This window comes from Primulina huaijiensis, chromosome 7, assembly GCF_012295235.1.
Source record: "Primulina huaijiensis isolate GDHJ02 chromosome 7, ASM1229523v2, whole genome shotgun sequence".
NCBI lineage: Eukaryota > Viridiplantae > Streptophyta > Magnoliopsida > Lamiales > Gesneriaceae > Primulina > Primulina huaijiensis.
The window spans coordinates 19,333,436-19,351,661 of NC_133312.1; the positions used below are offsets into that span (position 1 = coordinate 19,333,436).

At 33.7% G+C, this 18,226-nt stretch overlaps 1 protein-coding gene across 5 annotated transcripts; it reads right to left on the reverse strand.

Annotated features, from left to right (window-relative positions):
• Window positions 1–11,410: 11,410 nt before the first annotated feature.
• LOC140981867 (uncharacterized) lies at window positions 11,411–15,201 on the reverse strand. Of its 5 annotated transcripts, none has more exons than XM_073448360.1 (6): window positions 15,046–15,201; window positions 14,266–14,422; window positions 12,772–13,930; window positions 12,467–12,580; window positions 11,998–12,131; window positions 11,411–11,888 (listed from the first exon to the last, which is right to left on the reverse strand). In XM_073448360.1, the coding sequence occupies exons 2-6, from the start codon at window positions 14,350–14,352 to the stop codon at window positions 11,688–11,690; spliced, it is 1,695 nt and encodes a 564-aa protein (XP_073304461.1). In that variant the 5' UTR covers window positions 14,353–14,422; window positions 15,046–15,201; the 3' UTR covers window positions 11,411–11,687. The 5 variants fall into 5 exon arrangements, with proteins under 5 accessions (XP_073304461.1, XP_073304463.1, XP_073304462.1 ...); XM_073448362.1 differs by lacking the exon at window positions 15,046–15,201 and adding an exon at window positions 14,955–14,973; XM_073448361.1 differs by lacking the exon at window positions 15,046–15,201 and adding an exon at window positions 14,951–14,970.
• Between the last annotated feature and the right edge of the window lie 3,025 nt (window positions 15,202–18,226).

Below are 18,226 nucleotides of genomic sequence, written 5' to 3' on the forward strand. Positions count from 1 at the left end.
GGTGATATTCACCTCAATGGTGAGTACGGTTGATGAACAACATATCAAAAATGTATATATATATTATAAAAAAGAGTCCAATTCTATATCTACAAGATAAGTTTTTGCAATAATTAAAATTGAAAACACTATACTATTTAATTTAAAATAACAAAGTTGTCTTCAATTTTTCGAATTTCAAATTTTTTACTTGCATAGTTAATCGAATTAGAATTTTGAAATTTAAAAATTAAATATATCGTAATTGGAATAAATATTATAAATTTATTAATATTATTTAAAATTAAAATAATAATCCACTGAATATATTTCATGTCAAACCATTTATTAGATAAATTTTATGCAATAATTAAAATAAAATTATATTTATTAAAATATAAAGATCGTTAATGTATTTAGAAGAGGAGTGAATAAACATTTTTTAAAATTTTTACGAGCGGTTTTGTTAATGTTATCTATGCAATATCTGTTTTTTCTCAACTCTAAGGAAACAGTCACACTAAAATAGTGAGGACCGATGGTGCTTAAGTAGCCAGAAGTTGTGTGAACACTAAGAGCTTTGATTTAGGCATTAATAAGTCCTAGTCCAAATGAGCTGTTACAAAAGTTGTAAAACAAAAGTCTTTTAATTGATTTTTTTTCTAAGTGAAAGAAGATGTTATTGGAGTATTAATATCTAAACATCCATAAAATATTGTATAATTTACTTACACATTTTATTTTGCTTAAGCATATCTAAAAGTAGTTATTAAATTGCTGCTCGTATTGAATACATACATACACACACACACACACACATATTTTATCGCTAGTCTAGCCGTATCGTTTTCGTATTTACTTATTTTAGTAGTACAACAAAGTCTAGCCACTCAAAAAATAACTTTATGACTTAAAAATTATTAAAGATAGCTCGTTTTTGCAAGAAGTTAAAAGAGGACACATTTTCGATTCCAACAAATGGAATAAACGTGGGGTTTTCCTTGAGCTTTGATACACAAATATTCATTCTGGTATCTTTTAATAAAATGTCAAGGTTTTCAAAAGAAGAATATGATGATTGGAATATTCGTATGCATACGCATTTGGCTGCACGTGATGATGACAAGTGCTATGTCATCATTGATGGTCCAATGAAGATTCTAAACGCCAATATAGTAGTAGCAGTATCTGAAGGTGCTCCAAAGATAGTGGAAAAGCACATGTCGGAATGGAAAATAGAAGAAAAGAAAAAGACCAATCTCGATAATGTGACCAAAGATATCCTTTATAAGATTCTTGATAAACATATGTTTAGTACGATTAAAACTTGTTCTACTATCGAAAAAATTTAGGAGAAACTAACTCAATTTTGTGAAGGTAATGATCAGCATAAGGAGAGCAACCTGACTGTGGCTATTCAGAAGTTCGACATCGTAAAACGAAGGCTGGAGAGACCATGAGTGAGTTTGATGAGAGGTTCAGTAGCATTGTGATCGAGCTAGGCGCTCTTGGGAAGGAGTACAACAACATAGAGGTTGCATTGAAATCAGTGGTAGCTCTTCCAAGAGAATGAAATGTAAAGACCACAACTATGCGGGAGTCCAAATATTTCAACAAACTCGAGCTATTTGCATATTTAAAAGCATACGAGTTTGATATGGAGATCAAGACAGAAAAAGAGCCCTTCAGTCCTCAACACACCAAAGCTCTAGCCGCCACAACCTTAACTCCGATGACTGGTGAAGAATCTTCCAGCAGGAAATCTGCTATTAAGATAAGCAATGAGATTATGTTTTTATTTGATAAAAATTTTGGCAAATTTATGAGAAAAAATCAGTCCGAATTTAATTCTTATCATGAAAAGATCAAGCTGATAATAGTCAAAATTATTTTAACTGTGGGAAAAAAGGGTATTTCCCAATAAATATAATGAGAAGCACTTGGATAAGTGACAGTTCTAAGATTAAAGATTATCGTATAAGAAAAAGGACCAAAAAGTGCTCGTTTATGAGGAAAGCAAGAGAAATTGAGATGATAAAGATTCAAAAATTCTAGCTCAAATATTTATTCCAGTGAGAGTGAAGAAGAACAAGTTCAGTGTCTCATGGCAGATGTTGAGCTGGAAACCAAAGAACTCGAGCTGGAAACTGCCGATGACATTAATTTATTTGACTTTAACTCTAGTGAAATCACATAAGAGGATCTTGTCACGACAATGCATGACATGGTAGATGAATTCAAAAGATTATCGCACTCATTCGGAGAAGTAAAAGAAGGAAACAACCGTAATAGACTAGTCATGAAACTCTAGTTTTTCCCACCAAAAGGAACTTGACAGTCTGATAGTAAAATTGAATCTACTGGCAACAAAGAATGTCGATTTGCATAGAGCATTCTAAGTCACTATTAATGAAAATAAACAAATGATGCAGCTATCAATCAGTTCTTGGAATAAATATTTTGTTTCCATTGACAAAATAAACGAGTTGCAGAAACCAGCCAGAGACAAAACTGGCTTAAGGTTTGGCAACAATAAGTGTAATAATTCTGATGCAGGGACTCAATCGTGTCTGGATAAAAGAAAATCTAAGATGAGAAATTTCGTCCATTTTAGCATGATATATGAACACGATAAGCCAAAAATTCAACCAAGCCAGAATGTATCTTATGAGAACAAAGAAAAGCATCGTGGTCTCGTATATGTTGAATCGGAGAGTTCTAAGTCTAAACAGACATGGCTAAAGTGCAGACAAATTCAAGATGGTAACAACGGCTTGAAGTGGTCTTGCAAAAAGCCAACTCCAACTGCACATTACTCTATAAAATGGAAACATAGCTGTTACCACAACTTCATGCATGTTCAAAGAGGTACATACTTAATGAGAAAGATGAACAACTTAAACAATATTTTTTTGAGAGAAAACACAAAACACAACATCACATGTTTTTGCACAAGCACACACTCTTTTATCAACACACACTAATGATCCTGAAAGGGTTAATCCATTCAAGACCCAACTAGATTTGGGTACCAAAGGCTTATTTAAATGATTGCAGGTATTAAAGAAGAAGATTATCAAACAATCGATCTGGTATCTGGATAGTAGATGTCTAAACATACGACATACAATATCAAGTTTTGTATGAATTAATCAGTCGGAAGGGACCAAAAATCAATTTTGGAGATAATTACGAGGATAAGATTGTGGTTAAGAGTAAAATTATCTATGACTAGATAATTATTAAATATGTATTATTTAGTTGTGAATCTTTGCTACAACCTGATGAACATCAGTCAATTCTGTGACCAGAGTTATTCTGTTGAGTTTCACAAAAATATGCACTATTAAATCATCTAATGGAGATATTATTCTAACTGGGTTAAGAGAATTAAATACATATAAAATTAGTTGTAATGATGATAATCTTTCCACTCCTATATGTTTTGTTGCATTAAATGGAAATAAGAACTAGTTATGGCATAAACTGCTCATTCACTTAAACTTCAAATATATTTGAGTAAGGAAAAATTGGTCTTGGGGTTTCCTAACATTTATTTACCAAATATAAAGTGTTTTTCGCATGCCAATTAGGAAATCAAGTCAGATCAACATTCAAGAACAAGGGAAACAATTCAACGGCTCGATGTTTGGAACTTCTTCATATGGATCTATCTGGTCCAATACCCATGATGAGCTTAGGGAGAAATAAGTACACTTTGGTGATCATTGATGCATTTTCAAGATATACATCGATCATTCCTTGAGTTCTAAAGATCATAACATTGTCCAAATTATCAAGATTTAAAGGCTTCAAAATGCGAGAAACTCAGTAGTCAATAAGATAAGGTGCGACATAGTAACTGAATTTACAAACAATCTCCTTTCAACCTATCTGGATGATAATGGAATCAAGCATGATTTTTCAGCTGTAATATCACCTCGACAAAATGGGTTGTGGAGAGAACAAATAGAACACTCAAAGAAACGGCTCGAACCATGCTAGATGAATCTGATATCTTTCAAAGGTTTTGGGCACAAGTTGTTAACATTGCACTCTATACACAGAACAAATCAATGATTAACAAGAATCACAAAAAGGCTCTCTACAAGATCTAGAATGGCAAACATCCAAAAATATCCTATTTTCGTATATTTGGTTGCAAGTGTTTTATTCACAATAACTGCTTTTGATGCCAAATCTGATGATGATGTGTTCTTATTAGACTATTATTCTATTAGTAAAGCATATAATGTTTATAACGCTAACCACTGAATAATCTATGCATGTTTTCGATGAAGCTTCCATATGCCATGATAACAACAACAATGATGTACATGATTTAAGTAATAGAATGGATGCGAATAACCTCGATCCAAACAGTGATAATGAGATCCTTAGAAGAACTGCTGAAGCAACTTCTGAAGTAAATCCAATCACACATGAATTAACCACACATAATCAAGCCGCTGAGGAAGTTGAGCCAGTGGACAACCACCAGCCAGATATATCTCTAGTATAGGATGTTGCAGATATCAATGGAAACTCAACAATCCAACAAAAATATCTAAATCCATTTGGACCAAGTCTATGGTGGAACAAGAATCATCAGCTCGAGCAAGTAATTGGTAATCGACCGCTTATCTCATAACTAGAAAACAAATTATTGATGAATTCTTGCATTTTGCATTCATTTTACAGATAGAAGCTAAAAAAATAGTTGAAGCCTTATTAGTCTCAAGCCGGATAGAATCTATACAGGAAGAAATCAATCGGTTTGAAAGAAATAAAGTTTGTCGTATAACTCCCAGACATTCAGGTCAACATATTATCTTAACTATATGGGTATTTAAGAATAAACTAAATGAAATTGGATTAGTTGTAAGAAATAAGACTAGATTTGTAGATCAAGATTATAGACATGAAGAATGATTATACTTTGATGAATCATTTGCTCTTGTAGCTAGACTTGAAGCCATTAGAATATTCTTTACATTTGCTATATATAAGAACTTTAAAGTTTATCAAATGGATGTTAAAAGTACATTCTTAACTGGACTGTTGCAGGAAAATTTTTATGTTGAACTACCTCCTGTTTTGTTAATCACGTTCATCTTAGTTATGTGCATAAACTAGATAAAGCCTTATATGGATTAAAATAAGCCCATCGTGCATGGTATGATACATTGTCTAAATTTATGCTTGATTGATCATGATTTTGTGATTGGAAATGTTGATAAGATATTGTCTAAATTTAATAAAAGTGAACATTCACTGTTATAACAAATTTATGTTGATGACATTATATTTGGTTTCACTAACCCTATACATTATGAGAGATTCTCTAAAATAATGCAAAAGCAATTTGAAATGATCATGATGGGAGAATTAATTTTCTTCCTCGAATTGCAATTAAAGCAGCTAGACACAAGAATTTTATCAACCAGGCCACGCACACCAAAGGATTATTAAATAAGTTTGGCATAGAGAATTGTGTTGTAGCTGCCACTCAATGAGCTTGTCAATCAAACTATACAACGATGAAAGGCAATCTCAGTGGACATAACAATGTACTAAGGGTTAATTGGATCACTGCTATATCTGACCGCTAGCCGGACATACATAATGTTTGTGGTTTGTCTGTGTGCTTGCTTTCAAGCTAACCCTAAATAATATCATTATATTGTACCTAAACAAATACTTAAATATCTTAAAGGTACTCCTTGTTTTCGGTCTTTGGTATTCCAAAGACTCAAGTTTTTGCCTCATTGGATATTCAAATGCAGATAATACATATTGTAATATTGATAGAAAAAGTACCAGTGGATCATCTCAGTTCTTGGGAGCAGACTGATATCCTGGTTCAAAAAGAAACAAACATCAATTTCTACATCAATTGTTGAAGCTGAATATCTAGCCAATGAGAGTTGATGTGCAAAACTGCTATAGATTCAACAACAATTAAGAGATTATGAAATTCAAGCCGCTGAATCTCTAATTTTATGTGACAATACAAGTGTCATAGCAATCATCTACAATCTTGTCTTGCATTCTTGGATCAACCATATTGATATTAGATATCATTTATCTGAAATCATAATGAAAAAGGACATCCGGCTAAAACACATTTCAACAAACAATCAAGCTGCAAACATTTTCACTAAGCTATTATCTGACATTAAGTTTTCTTATTTTTGAATATTCTTGGCTTAGTAGATTTAATTTAATGTATAAATTTATGAGGAACAAAAGTCAAGTAGATAAAACAGTATGTCAAGCTAGTACAAAACTCCGATCGCTCTGGCTAGAGTTTGTGAAAACTTAACATTATCACATGCTTTGATCATTTCATTCTAAGACAAATTAAGCAATATGATGTCATGTATTTTTAATAGTTCAAATTTTGAATTATTTTAAAATCTCATATTTATTGGTATGTTGGTTATTACACACTTTTACATTACTTTTATTTGTACTGGGATATATGAACCGTCTAAAATCACTTTTTGACTTTTCAAATATGCAAAATTCATAGGAGTGGCAAAATGCAACACGACCCGTCAACCCAACACGACCCAACACGAAAAAAATCAGGTTCGGGTTGGGGTTTTTCGAGTTCGGGTCGGGTGGGTTCGGGTTAATGCCAGATTAGACGGGTTTTGGGTTGGGTCGTGGGTTGACCCGAAAACTTTTTTTTTTTTGAAAATAGTATCTATATTTTTATATATTGTATGTTTGAACAAAATTTATTGTATATTTATATGATAAATTTTCATCATTTAATATTTATTTTGTATATTTTTTATTTTTTAATAATTGTTTATTTGATTTAGTAAATATACTTTTAATTTTCTACAATTAAACTTTCAAATTTAAATCGAAAATTTTGTTATTATGCGTTTGAATTAAAATATTATCATTATTTTTTATTTTTTCGAATTTTTTTCATTAATTTTTTTTTAAAAAATAAATAAAATTCAGGTTAGGCGGGTTAGACGAGTTGAGGCGGGTTAGACGGGTTCATGTTCAGGTTAGGGGTTTTCGGGTTGAAAAAAAATAATTTCACGGGTTGACCCGAAACCCGACCCGATTGACACCCCTAAAACTTCAACATGTAACGTGTAGACATATGGACTGTCATATCTATTAAATCGGATAGTATATATATTCATTGGTTAAGTTCATTTATTCTTTCTGATCACATAAACAACTCTTGGCATTCTATATTGCACTCTTGTTTTCTTTCACTATAATCTTTTCACAGATTAAGTTCTACTCACGAAAATGAGATCTAATGATATTTTTTGTTCACTTTTAATCAGTTCTTGCCATGAAGGACAAACTATTTGAAACTGTCAATATCGAGCATGGATTGTTGATGTGCACCATTCAAGGATCTGGCATCTGCATCACTTAGAAACTATTCACCGAAACATTTAATCTACCGACAGTCGGCATCAGCGCATTAGACAAAGTTACTACATAAAATTTTCTGGCCATGACAAGCATCGCCTCAAGAGTCAATGTCAGCTAGTCTTATATGCTCTAAAAGATTTTTCTATTAATGGTGAAGAAGAAAAATCAATCTACCAATTTGTCATTCCGTCATTTATGGTATCTGATGGAATAGCTCAACATCAAGCTGCCAGGTGTTTCCAAGCTCCATCCGACCATGCTCATCAACTGGCCCGAAGTGAAAGCATACCAAAAGAAACAAATTCCAACCAGATCTGAGCTATTGGCAGTCGAGAATGAGAAAGGGGAAGCTATTGCCACTGAGAAAAGAAGACTAAAGTGAAGCATACAAGGACACTGGCTAGAGATACCAAGATAAAGCAGGTTCTTTCTTCTGATATTGTTTCATAAGATTCTCGAGAGAAGGTCCCTCTCACCCAAGTCTTTACTGAAAATAAGAAGAGGACATACAAGCCTAAAATAAATAAAATCAAGCAGATTAATCATGTATCTGAGCCGCTTCGCATAACGCTCATCCTAGCTATTCCTATTTCAAACCAGNAAAAAAAAAAAAAAAAAAAAAAAAAAAAAAAAAAAAAAAAGATGTGGCAACTTGACCTGGGTTGTCTTCTATCGATCCTAAAGCCAAAGGCAATGAGATTTTAGTCGAGCTGGTCATGAAGCTTTCAAATGTTCAGGCATCCATAAACATCACAATTCAGCGAGATCATGAAATTGCAAAAGAACAACTTGGGATATTTGACCAGTTGCTGGCCTACAGGACAATAGTTCACTTTTCAGTTATTAAGGAGGGAATAATGCTGGAATTGGTTGCAAAACTAGAGAAGAAGATTTTGCACTGGGGAGTGACCTCTGAAGCACTGCAACGACGTGATTTAATCGAAATGGAATTGCATGAGAGTGTGCTAAGGCAAATTATCAGACAAAAGCGAGAAAATTTCTATGCACATTGCCTGACAGCCAGAGATGATGTTGCATTGACAAGTCAGCTAGAGATGGATGCTCTATCCATCTCCGTGATTATCAAAGCCAAGAGGCGGGAACTCGAGCTGCTGCCTGCTGACACAAAAGAAGAAATAGCGGTTGGAATACTTCTGGCCAGAAACCAGCCCTTATCTGAGGTTGAATCTTCTTTTAAGGAAACTCCAATCAGTGAACCAATCACTGTAGTTAAGAATCCTTCAACAGTTGAGCTCCCAAAAAAAGTATTATGAGCAGTCAGTAACTCTGATCGCTCTATCTCTTACAACTACATGGAACCAAACCGGAGATTTCCTAGAGATGCCTTTAATATCTATGGATGAAGTTGCTCGTTATCTGTCCCAATTTGAGTTTGATCAAGCAAACCCTTCCTTTCCCATGCCTCAAGAATAACCAGATGAGAGAAAAGGTGTCTATACAGAAGAACGGGTGAACATAGAATCCATGCCTTCCACTCTAGCCAGCGCAGATATGCAAGAAGATCATATTACCTCTCCAGAGAATCTAACCGGCAAATAGTCGGTAATTCGTAGTGCATTCATACCAAATGATGCACATATGGAAGAAGTGTCTGATCCGCATACTGTATCTATACAAACCACTGAGCTCCGACCACTCAAATAATTACACCAGCAGTTGAATCCATACATGTTTTGCATGAAGACAGTTCTTCTGCAAATCCATCCGATGGAGAGTTAATCATTCGAACCGCTTCGTCTCCTCTAGAACCTCATATAGAAGAAATCACTGAAGTCAGACACCATATGGATGCCCGACTCCATCACATTCAAGCTATCTTTGGCTGCCAGTTTCAAGAAATTCTTGATTACATGCTGGGCGGTAATGCCAAAAATGGGGAATATTACGAGAGAACAGAAGAGCTGAAGAGAAAGAATGAGAATTCAAGACATGAGGAAGCTATGAAATACGATGAAAGAAGAAGAAATGAGGAATATGCTAGGAGAAGGAGAGAAGGTGGAAGCAGCCGTTCAACTTTCCATAAAAAATTTTTGTAGGTGTAGTATGATTTATCAAATTCTGAAAAATTATACAAATGTTCTTCATTATATTAAAGTAAAACATTCTTATGTTTCAAGTTATTTTGCCTATTTCCTAATTTAAATACTATGTAACTAGTTTTGCAGCATGGTTTTATCATCACTAAAAATGAGAAATTGTTAAATATAAATCACCCTATGTTTGGTAATGACAATAACAACATCGAGCTATTTCAAGAACCAGCCGTCGCTTTCTTTGTATTACAAGACTTCAAAACATTGGACCAGCTCAAGTCGCTCAACATTTTATCAAAAGTTCAAGCTGCAGAACATCAAAAGATCATCTCAAGAATCTACTTCAAACCGAACCATTGAAATGATCTATATCTAACCATTCAAATCTAATCGGTCAGACTTTAGCAAATCAAAGTTGATACTCTAACTCCAACTGTTCGGAGATTATAAGTTAAAGTAATCAAAATACAAGTATCCTACTAACTCCCGATTGACAGAATATTTCCTAAAATGTCTAAAGTCAAATAAGATTTTTCGGTCATTCTGTCGGAAATTAGTACCGATGATCGTTAAAAATATTTCCGACTGTTGAGCTTTTTAACTATAAATATACAGGCTCAAGACAAAAGACGTTGATACAAGAATTCTCAGAATCTCCAAGATCTTCTTGCACTCTCAAGCTATCATATATCAAGCTACTCATCTTAGCACACGCATATTGGATTGTATCATATCTAAGGATCAATTTATGTTACCCTACCAACTCAAGTCGTCAAAAGCTAACCATTAGATTGTATTGTTATTTCTGGTCGTTTGACTTAGACAGTGACAAGTCCTAGTCAAAGTGGGTTGTTACAAAAATTGTAAAGTCAAAATCTTTTAGTAGATTTTTTCGTAAGTGAAAGAATGAGTGACATATGAGTATTAATCTCCGAATATTCATAAAATATTCTCATTCACCTACGCATTTTATTTTGCTTAATCATTCTAATTGTTGCTATTAATGGTTGCTCGTATTGAATACATATACATATATATATATACACACTTTATCACTGCACTTATTTTTAGTGGTCCAACAAAGTCTAACCGCTCAAGAAAGAATTTTAACAGCTTAAAAATTGTTAAAGCCATGTCATTTTTAGCAAGAAGTTTAAAAATATTTATTCACCTTCTCTAATCACTTTTTCTATCCCAACAATAAATATTAATTTTTGGAGTGCACATTCAACTCAATTTCAGAGAAGAAATTTAGGATAAGAACCTTTGGTGGATGTTAAAACCTTGGGATAAAAGATTATAGATTGAAAATGTAATTGTCCAATCCAATTTTTAGGACGTTAAAGTTTCAACAGAAGTGGAAGACATAAACCCATATTCATTCATATTTCAAAAGTTTAGTATAAAAATCATATTTGTCTTAAAGTAAAGATTAGGCACAAAATATAACTAATCCCCACTATTCATTAGGCTCTTAAAGTTAGCAAATTATCCTTTACTTGATCCACTGAAAGTTGAAAATTATTCACACAAGGGATGACAGTTCAAATTATAATTATGAATTTCCAAACGATGAGATTTTTCAATCCAAATATTCTAACTTTTTTCGTCAAGATAGAAAACAAAGAAAAAACAACATAGAAAAACAATAGAAAATAAGTTTGATGATGCGGATATTCCTTTGTAATTGACTTGAAGATCTCCATCTTTTTAATAAATGAAGTAGAAAGAAATGAAAAGGAATAAACTGAATATTCAAAGGTTTGCATCAATCCTTTGCTCCTTTCCACCAATATTTATTGTTTTCATCTTTTTTTCACTAAAATATGCCCTTCATGTTAAGTAAATTCTCCATAAGCAGAGCTGATATATGGCACAAAACTATATGAAATACAGAAAAAATTCCGAAAAATTGCAGGGAAGGAGCCTGATGGTGAGGGCCGAGACGGCTTAGTCGGTAACATACATTTAAAAAATGAGACAAAATTTTAGCGAAATTTCAATTGACGGAAAGGCAGAGAAATGTGCACGTGTATCATATCAATCCTATCTATCATTATTCCTCACAATTTACAGTACGAATGCAAGAAAAGACTACCGTAGAAGTGGGAGGGGAAATGATCACTCAACATTATTCAGACGAGATATTGTCTTCCGTTTTATATGGAAAAACTATGAAAAATTTGGACTCCTAAAATTAACTATACAGGAATAATTCTTGAAAATTGGAGATAACAATTAGAGTACCTCCCAATCAGAATCGCTGATCTTATGGGATGGTTGAGATGTAGCCATGTTTAGAGATGCTGTGGAAGGAGGTAAAGAACTTGGCTTGAAAATATTCGTTGATTCCATGTCAACGTCTCCGTGTAGTATAGCCAGGTGTTTGTATTCCTTGGATAACCTCTTTCTTGATGAAAATGCGTCCTTCAATAATTTCTAGAGAATAAATAGAAGAGCGTTCCATAAATCAAGATACAAGACTGAGGCCATTCGCGTTTCAAATATAACAAACGTAAATCAAGAAAAAGGGTAGTAGGTATACTACCTTGAAGTATCTGAAATTTTTTTGTCTATAAAGGGTAGCCCTGTAAAAGTTAGTATTGAAAACATCATGTTTCTCATCAGTGGAAAGATCGATCGTTTCCATGTTGAGGTCATTGATATAAAGACATGAGATCCCTGCATGTTACGTTTAGCAAAACATGAACATCCATGCCGTTAATTCATAAAATGGACTAGATGAGTTAGTTAACAACGTTGCAATATGCCAACTACAGACCGATATTTGATTAAAAGTTATATTCGAACAAGTGCAACAACTGGAGAGAAAATTGACATGTAGCAAAAGTTCAATGATGGAGCAACATATAAGAAAATTCAGAAAATGAATTTATAGCATGTATATTATGGTGCATTAATAAATCTGGAAGATTTCCATCATAGACAGATTAAAGTCAAAACTAGAAGATAAACACAGAGAAGGAATAAGATGTTATACACAAGAAAAAACATACCACTTTCGGAAGGTGACATTAACAAAGTTGATTGAGCACCCTTGTAGCATTGTGGGTGTTGGCTTTCAGATGAAAACACAGATACCGACCCATGAGTGGCAGAAACATTATAATCTTTCAAAGTTGAAATTTTAGTACAAAGAAAAATTCTTTAAAAAAAATGTTCTAAAAGACAATGAAGCAGAGGAAAATGGGCTGATATGCAAAAAAAATAATATGAAAGTTTAGTTAAAGAAAATGACATAAGTAAAAATATGACCGTTTAATTATCTGGGAATCAAGAATATATTTTGATATTTACCAACCATTGGATTTTATGGTTGAGCAAGGAGGAAGCATATCCACAGCCTTGATTTCATTGGATACAGTTGCTGAAGAAGGAGAACATACTGGAACAACGGAAATATGATGATTGTAACCATTAGACCCAACTGGAGTGTTGCATATGTTTTCTGCCGTTAAAGTATAATTTGCAGATGTGGAATCCAAGAGATTTAATGATATTGAGGGTGTATCTTGACTGGAAGAAAGAACGCTACTCTCCACTTTTTCATCATCATGAGAACAACAAGAAGATTCAATTTCAGATGACTGGACAGCATTTAAGTCCATACTCTGCTCATCTTTTGTCAAAAAGCTGTCGTGAAGAGTCTCGCAAGTCCGTGATGGTTTCTGAGCAGCATCACAAGCTAATAAAGTTGTTGAATCCATAAGTGGAGAATCATGTTGATGTCCTTTATCAGCTGAAGCCTCTAGTTGTTGAGGTAGGCTTTTATCCTCTTCCAAACTGAACTCCGGACCCAACAGTAACTCACCTTCAGATAACCAACCATTGCTTGGAACATTCGAAAAATATTTTGCCTCGTCTGAGAAGCTATTCCATATGCTTCCTTGTTGTTTGAAGGCTAAAATCTCATCTTCATGGACTGAAAGTGATGGTGAACAAGCCATATCCACTGCGGTATTGCACTCATCGTGATTTTCTTCATCAGATGTTACGCACAAAACTTGATTTTTAGAACTTGGATTGACAGTGACTGGTCTCATGACCTTAGAAATTTTTTCTTCAACACCCTCGCCTGAGTCATTCCAAACTATGGTATTACCATCTTCTTTCAATGATACACTGATCTTGGTTTTGTGGAAAGAATCTGCATCGTGTGTCATTGTAGGACTTGTTACAAGGCCAACATCACTCCGTCGTGATGTACCACATTTATTTAGAGAATCATTGGAACCCTGCTCCACAGGTAATAGCTTATCATCTAAATAGAACTTTGTCATATTGCTTGAGATTGGTGTATTATGATCCCTTATGTCAGCTTGTTTACCGATCCCTGATCGTGTCTCTGGTTCCGTATCACACTTTAAAGGTGGAATTTCATCTTGCTCCATGTCCGAATAAAGTCTTTGGACACTCACACCAATATTCTGCGCCCGATTCTCAACAAACTTCACGGTGTCCTGAACAATTGATCATTTTAGAACTTGAGCAAATTTTTTATGTTAACAATAATTATTTTTTCATCGCACAAACCCATCTATCATTATACACTCAATGGAATAGAATGTCAGAAGGAAATGACCACGAAGCTAGAGCAGGCATCACAGACAAAGGGTAACAGAAACAAGGTAGAGGATCGCCAAAAGTGTGACAGGTATAACCAGGCCACAGGAGCACACATGAATGTGAAGGAAAAACATTTCGCAATGTCCCTATCACATGGGAATGTAACAGACAATGGACAGGGTACAAGATTATCATTTTTCAGTTGAGATCATGATGATAGATGAAGTACCTTGCTCACAAAGTTGTCAACATCCTGACAAATGGCCTCAAACTTTTGATATATGCTCCCAACCCACGACTTGCCTTTTAAATCCATGGGAACATGTAGGATGATGCCAAAAATGGATCAAGGCAACACTTCCATAAATTTGAAAACTGGAGTTAGCCTGAAACCATAAGATAAGATTCCATGTACAATTTCACAAGCCAGTGAATCTTATCTCAGCAATAAAATGAACCAATATGAGAACAGTACGAAATTTGAACGCGCGCCATTTATGATTTAGCAAGACCCAAAATTTATGAGCAGATATCCATATCCAAGCTTTAACATAAATCACCACCCAAATTAAAGAAGTAAAACTCATTCCAAAATAAATGTAAGACCATACGAGTCTTGTCTCTTAAATAAACTTTCCTAAGTGATAATACATCAACGACCAATTATCGACAAATCACACGGAAATTTTGAAAAGTCAATTCACTGTAGTTAAATAAGACTACTTGCAAATAATTCTGATCAAATTCAAAAAGAAAATCCTCAACTCAAGAGCTTCCAAATAACAAGACCTTGTTTTTTCAATCTTCCATGGTTTATCACAGAATTCTTCTCTTCTTTTCATATGAAAACCAAAAGATTAAAAGCTAAAATCCAAAAAAAAAAAAAAGAAAAGAATATTTTTTTGCAAACATACATACTGATCTTTAGATTATAGTTTCACAAACAACGCTGAAAGGAAGCCCAAAAATTGTTGAAGAACAATCTAAAAGCATGAAAAATGTTACCGACAAGGATGAACCCTAGTTGTCAAAGAGCGCGAAAGACGGCGGAGGACCCACCGGCCGGTAATATACGGCCTTTCGGTAAAAGTACTTTTTTAATGAATATTTTCCAGGTTCGGGTATCGGTATTTATAGTTTCGTACTTGCACGTGCGAGGTTTATGCAGGGTTTTTTTTGGGTTTGGGAGTGGAATTAGGGGGATTTTCACTAGAACAATAAACAAAAATTCATGTAGTTATCTTGTGAGACGGTCTCATGAATTTTTATCTGTGAGACGGATCAACCTACCGATATTCACAATAAAAAGTAATAATATTAGCATAAAAAGTAATATTTTTTCATGGATGATCCAAATAAGAGATCCGTCTCACAAAATACAACCCGTGAGACTGTCTCACACAAGTTTTTGCAAAAAAAAATGGATACAAACAAAGTATTTAAGGTCAGATATTTGAATTTTGATAACTTAGAATATATCTAATCCTAAAACTCATATCATATATTTGGTTCTTATTAATCACAAATGGAGATTATCATCAAAAAAATTTGGTAGCAACACTTCATTGCGGTGGAATTGCGCATTGAAAAAAGTATGACTTATGTTATTTTATAGTATAGTGACATAAACAATTTTTTTTAATAGAAAATAGTAGTGTGTTTGAATTCACGGTAAAACAAAGCCCTCGTCTCATTGTAATTTTTTTAAGAAAATTGAGAGCTTTCTATAAAGATACTCAATAAAATAAAAACAAAAACACAAAACAAGGTTAATTTAGTGTTTTAAATTAGATAAGTTGATTAATATATCAAATATGTAAGATTGTTTTTAAGAGTTATAAGAAAATTAAGAATTCCATTAAGTTAGTATTTTGATTAATATCTAATTAGGTAAGTTTATTAATTTATCAAAAACTGCTCAGCTATAGTCGGACAAGTGGGGAATGTTGGGGGTGAACCAGAAAAGTTTGGGTAGAGCCGGATCCAAGTGTTGGCTAGGTAAGCGTCCTTAGCAAGAGGAGTAGTTATGAATCCTGTAGACTATCTCCATGGAGGTGGGGAAGGAAGAGCCCCAATTGGTAGGAAAAAAACCGACAACCCCTTGGGGTTATCCTGTACTTGGAAGAAGAAGTAGAAAAAAGAATAAATATAATAATAATTTGATTGTTCGTCGCCATAGTAGTTACATAAAAGAAATAGGAGTTAGTTGTGACACGTTCACTAAAAAAAATCTTTTTGTAGCCAATAATCTATTAATAAAAATAGAAAAGCTTAATAAAAAAGCAGAAAAAGAATTCGTGAAGTTAATATATATTTTGACCATTAAAGTTTAATAAGTTTATTAGTTTTTGAAATTTTACTTTCCCTATTAATACAAATTAGAAGTTAATGTAGATTAATGAATCATTCTGTTTGCTCCGAATTTTGTGGGTGTGCCACGTGCGTAAGTCACAAATTTAAATGAGAGAAATGAAAATCTTACTTCTGAATCATATGACGTGAATCTCCGACTGAGCCGTTAGTTCTATCATCCTCGATCGGATACTAGTATTGAAAAGATATTCAGAAACAAAATTCTTAAATGACATGAATAAGAAATTGTGACACTAAGAAATAACAAGAACCTTTTTTACAACAAAGATTATGAAATAAATTTGAAGGATTGAAACTAAAAGCTAGGGAATGTAAGTGAAATTACAATGAAAATTAAGTAAACTGAAAGGATTGCTAAAATAAGAATTCTGCAGATTTTGCTTGGAGAATGTGTGTAGATTGATGGGTCTCCCTCCTCCTTTTGTAATGCTGATTATCCGACAGTTGGATTCCTCCATGATGTTCGTACTCCGCAACTGCTCTGCTCTCCATGACTAGTCATGCAAGGAGTGGTTAGTCAATAACCAAAAAACTTGATCAACTTCCATCTGTCGATTTTATGTACATGTTGGGCGATTTTTCTCATTTGTCTGTTATGTTGTTTGAGCTCAAAGTTATTTTTATGGGTTAACAATTTCCCCCGTAGGCAATAGGCCAATTTGCCCGGTATATTTCCAAGATATTGCTCGATTTCTCCAAATATTCATGGCCTCGATAAAAAATTTGGTAGGAGTTTTGTATACACATTCCAAGACCATTCATTTTTGTTGATCCTAGGTACAACATGTTGAGTTATAAATTTGAAAAGTAAATAATAAAATTCGACACCGAGACTTACGTGAAATCCTCCCTAAAAATTATTATAGTAAAAACTACGCGTAAGATGAAAAGAATTTCAATCTAATATTTTATGGTTTACAACCACTCACTGTGTTTCCAAAAGAAATACACAATCTCTTAATACATGAGAACGAAGACATCACAAATATTTTAGAAACTCTCAAACTATTTGAGATGTAAGAAGAGAGAAACTTAAAAATTAATTATCAAGTCGAGAATGAGATGCATTAATCGATGAAGGAGCTGCACTCCTGGTCTGAACACATGAATAATATATTTCCTTTGTCAAATTGGCAACCTTTAATGTTCATTTTCAATATTTCACCCACTTGCATGCCACATACCATCATTTATTTTTGCCAATATTTCCTTTGAAAAATGCTCTATTAATTTGCAGACATTTCTCCCACTTCGAGATTTGATTGAGAATCAAACACATTTACACGCATCATTTCAATCTTGTCATTTTCCGCTGCTTATGTTTCTGCTAGGCCACATAAAGATCTACATCATTCAAACTTATCAGTGTTCACTGGCTTGGTCAGAACATCAGCTATGTTATCTTTTATATGGATCTTCTGCATATCCACACTTCCTTTCTCTACTACTTCTTTAACAAAGTGAAACTGGACTCCAACGTGTTTAGTCCTGAAATGAAAGGCTGCATTTTTTGCGATGTGCAAGACACTTTGACTATCACAAAATAAAATAACTTTATCTTGTTTGTGTCCTATCTCCTCCAATTATCTTTTAATCCATATTGTCTCCTTACAAGCTTGAGTAGTCGTCATATATTTTGTCTCTATTGTAGATAACGCCACAACTGTTTGTAGTTTTGAAACCCAAATTATTGATCCATCTGATAGTGTAAACACATAATCATTAATAGATTTTCTCTTATCAGGATCACCTGCATAATCTGAATTGACATAGCCCATGACTGTAAAATTCGATCCTCCATAACATAATGCAGCATT

Coding starts and splice junctions, on each gene's coding strand:
- LOC140981867 (XM_073448360.1), bottom strand. CDS start 14,352: ATGGATTTAAAAGGCAAGTCGTGGGTTGGGAGCATATATCAAAAGTTT. Junction 12,132..12,466: donor AATGTCACCTTCCGAAAGTG/GTATGTTTTTTC, acceptor CGTAACATGCAG/GGATCTCATGTCTTTATATC. Junction 11,889..11,997: donor AAAATTTCAGATACTTCAAG/GTAGTATACCTA, acceptor TTTATTCTCTAG/AAATTATTGAAGGACGCATT.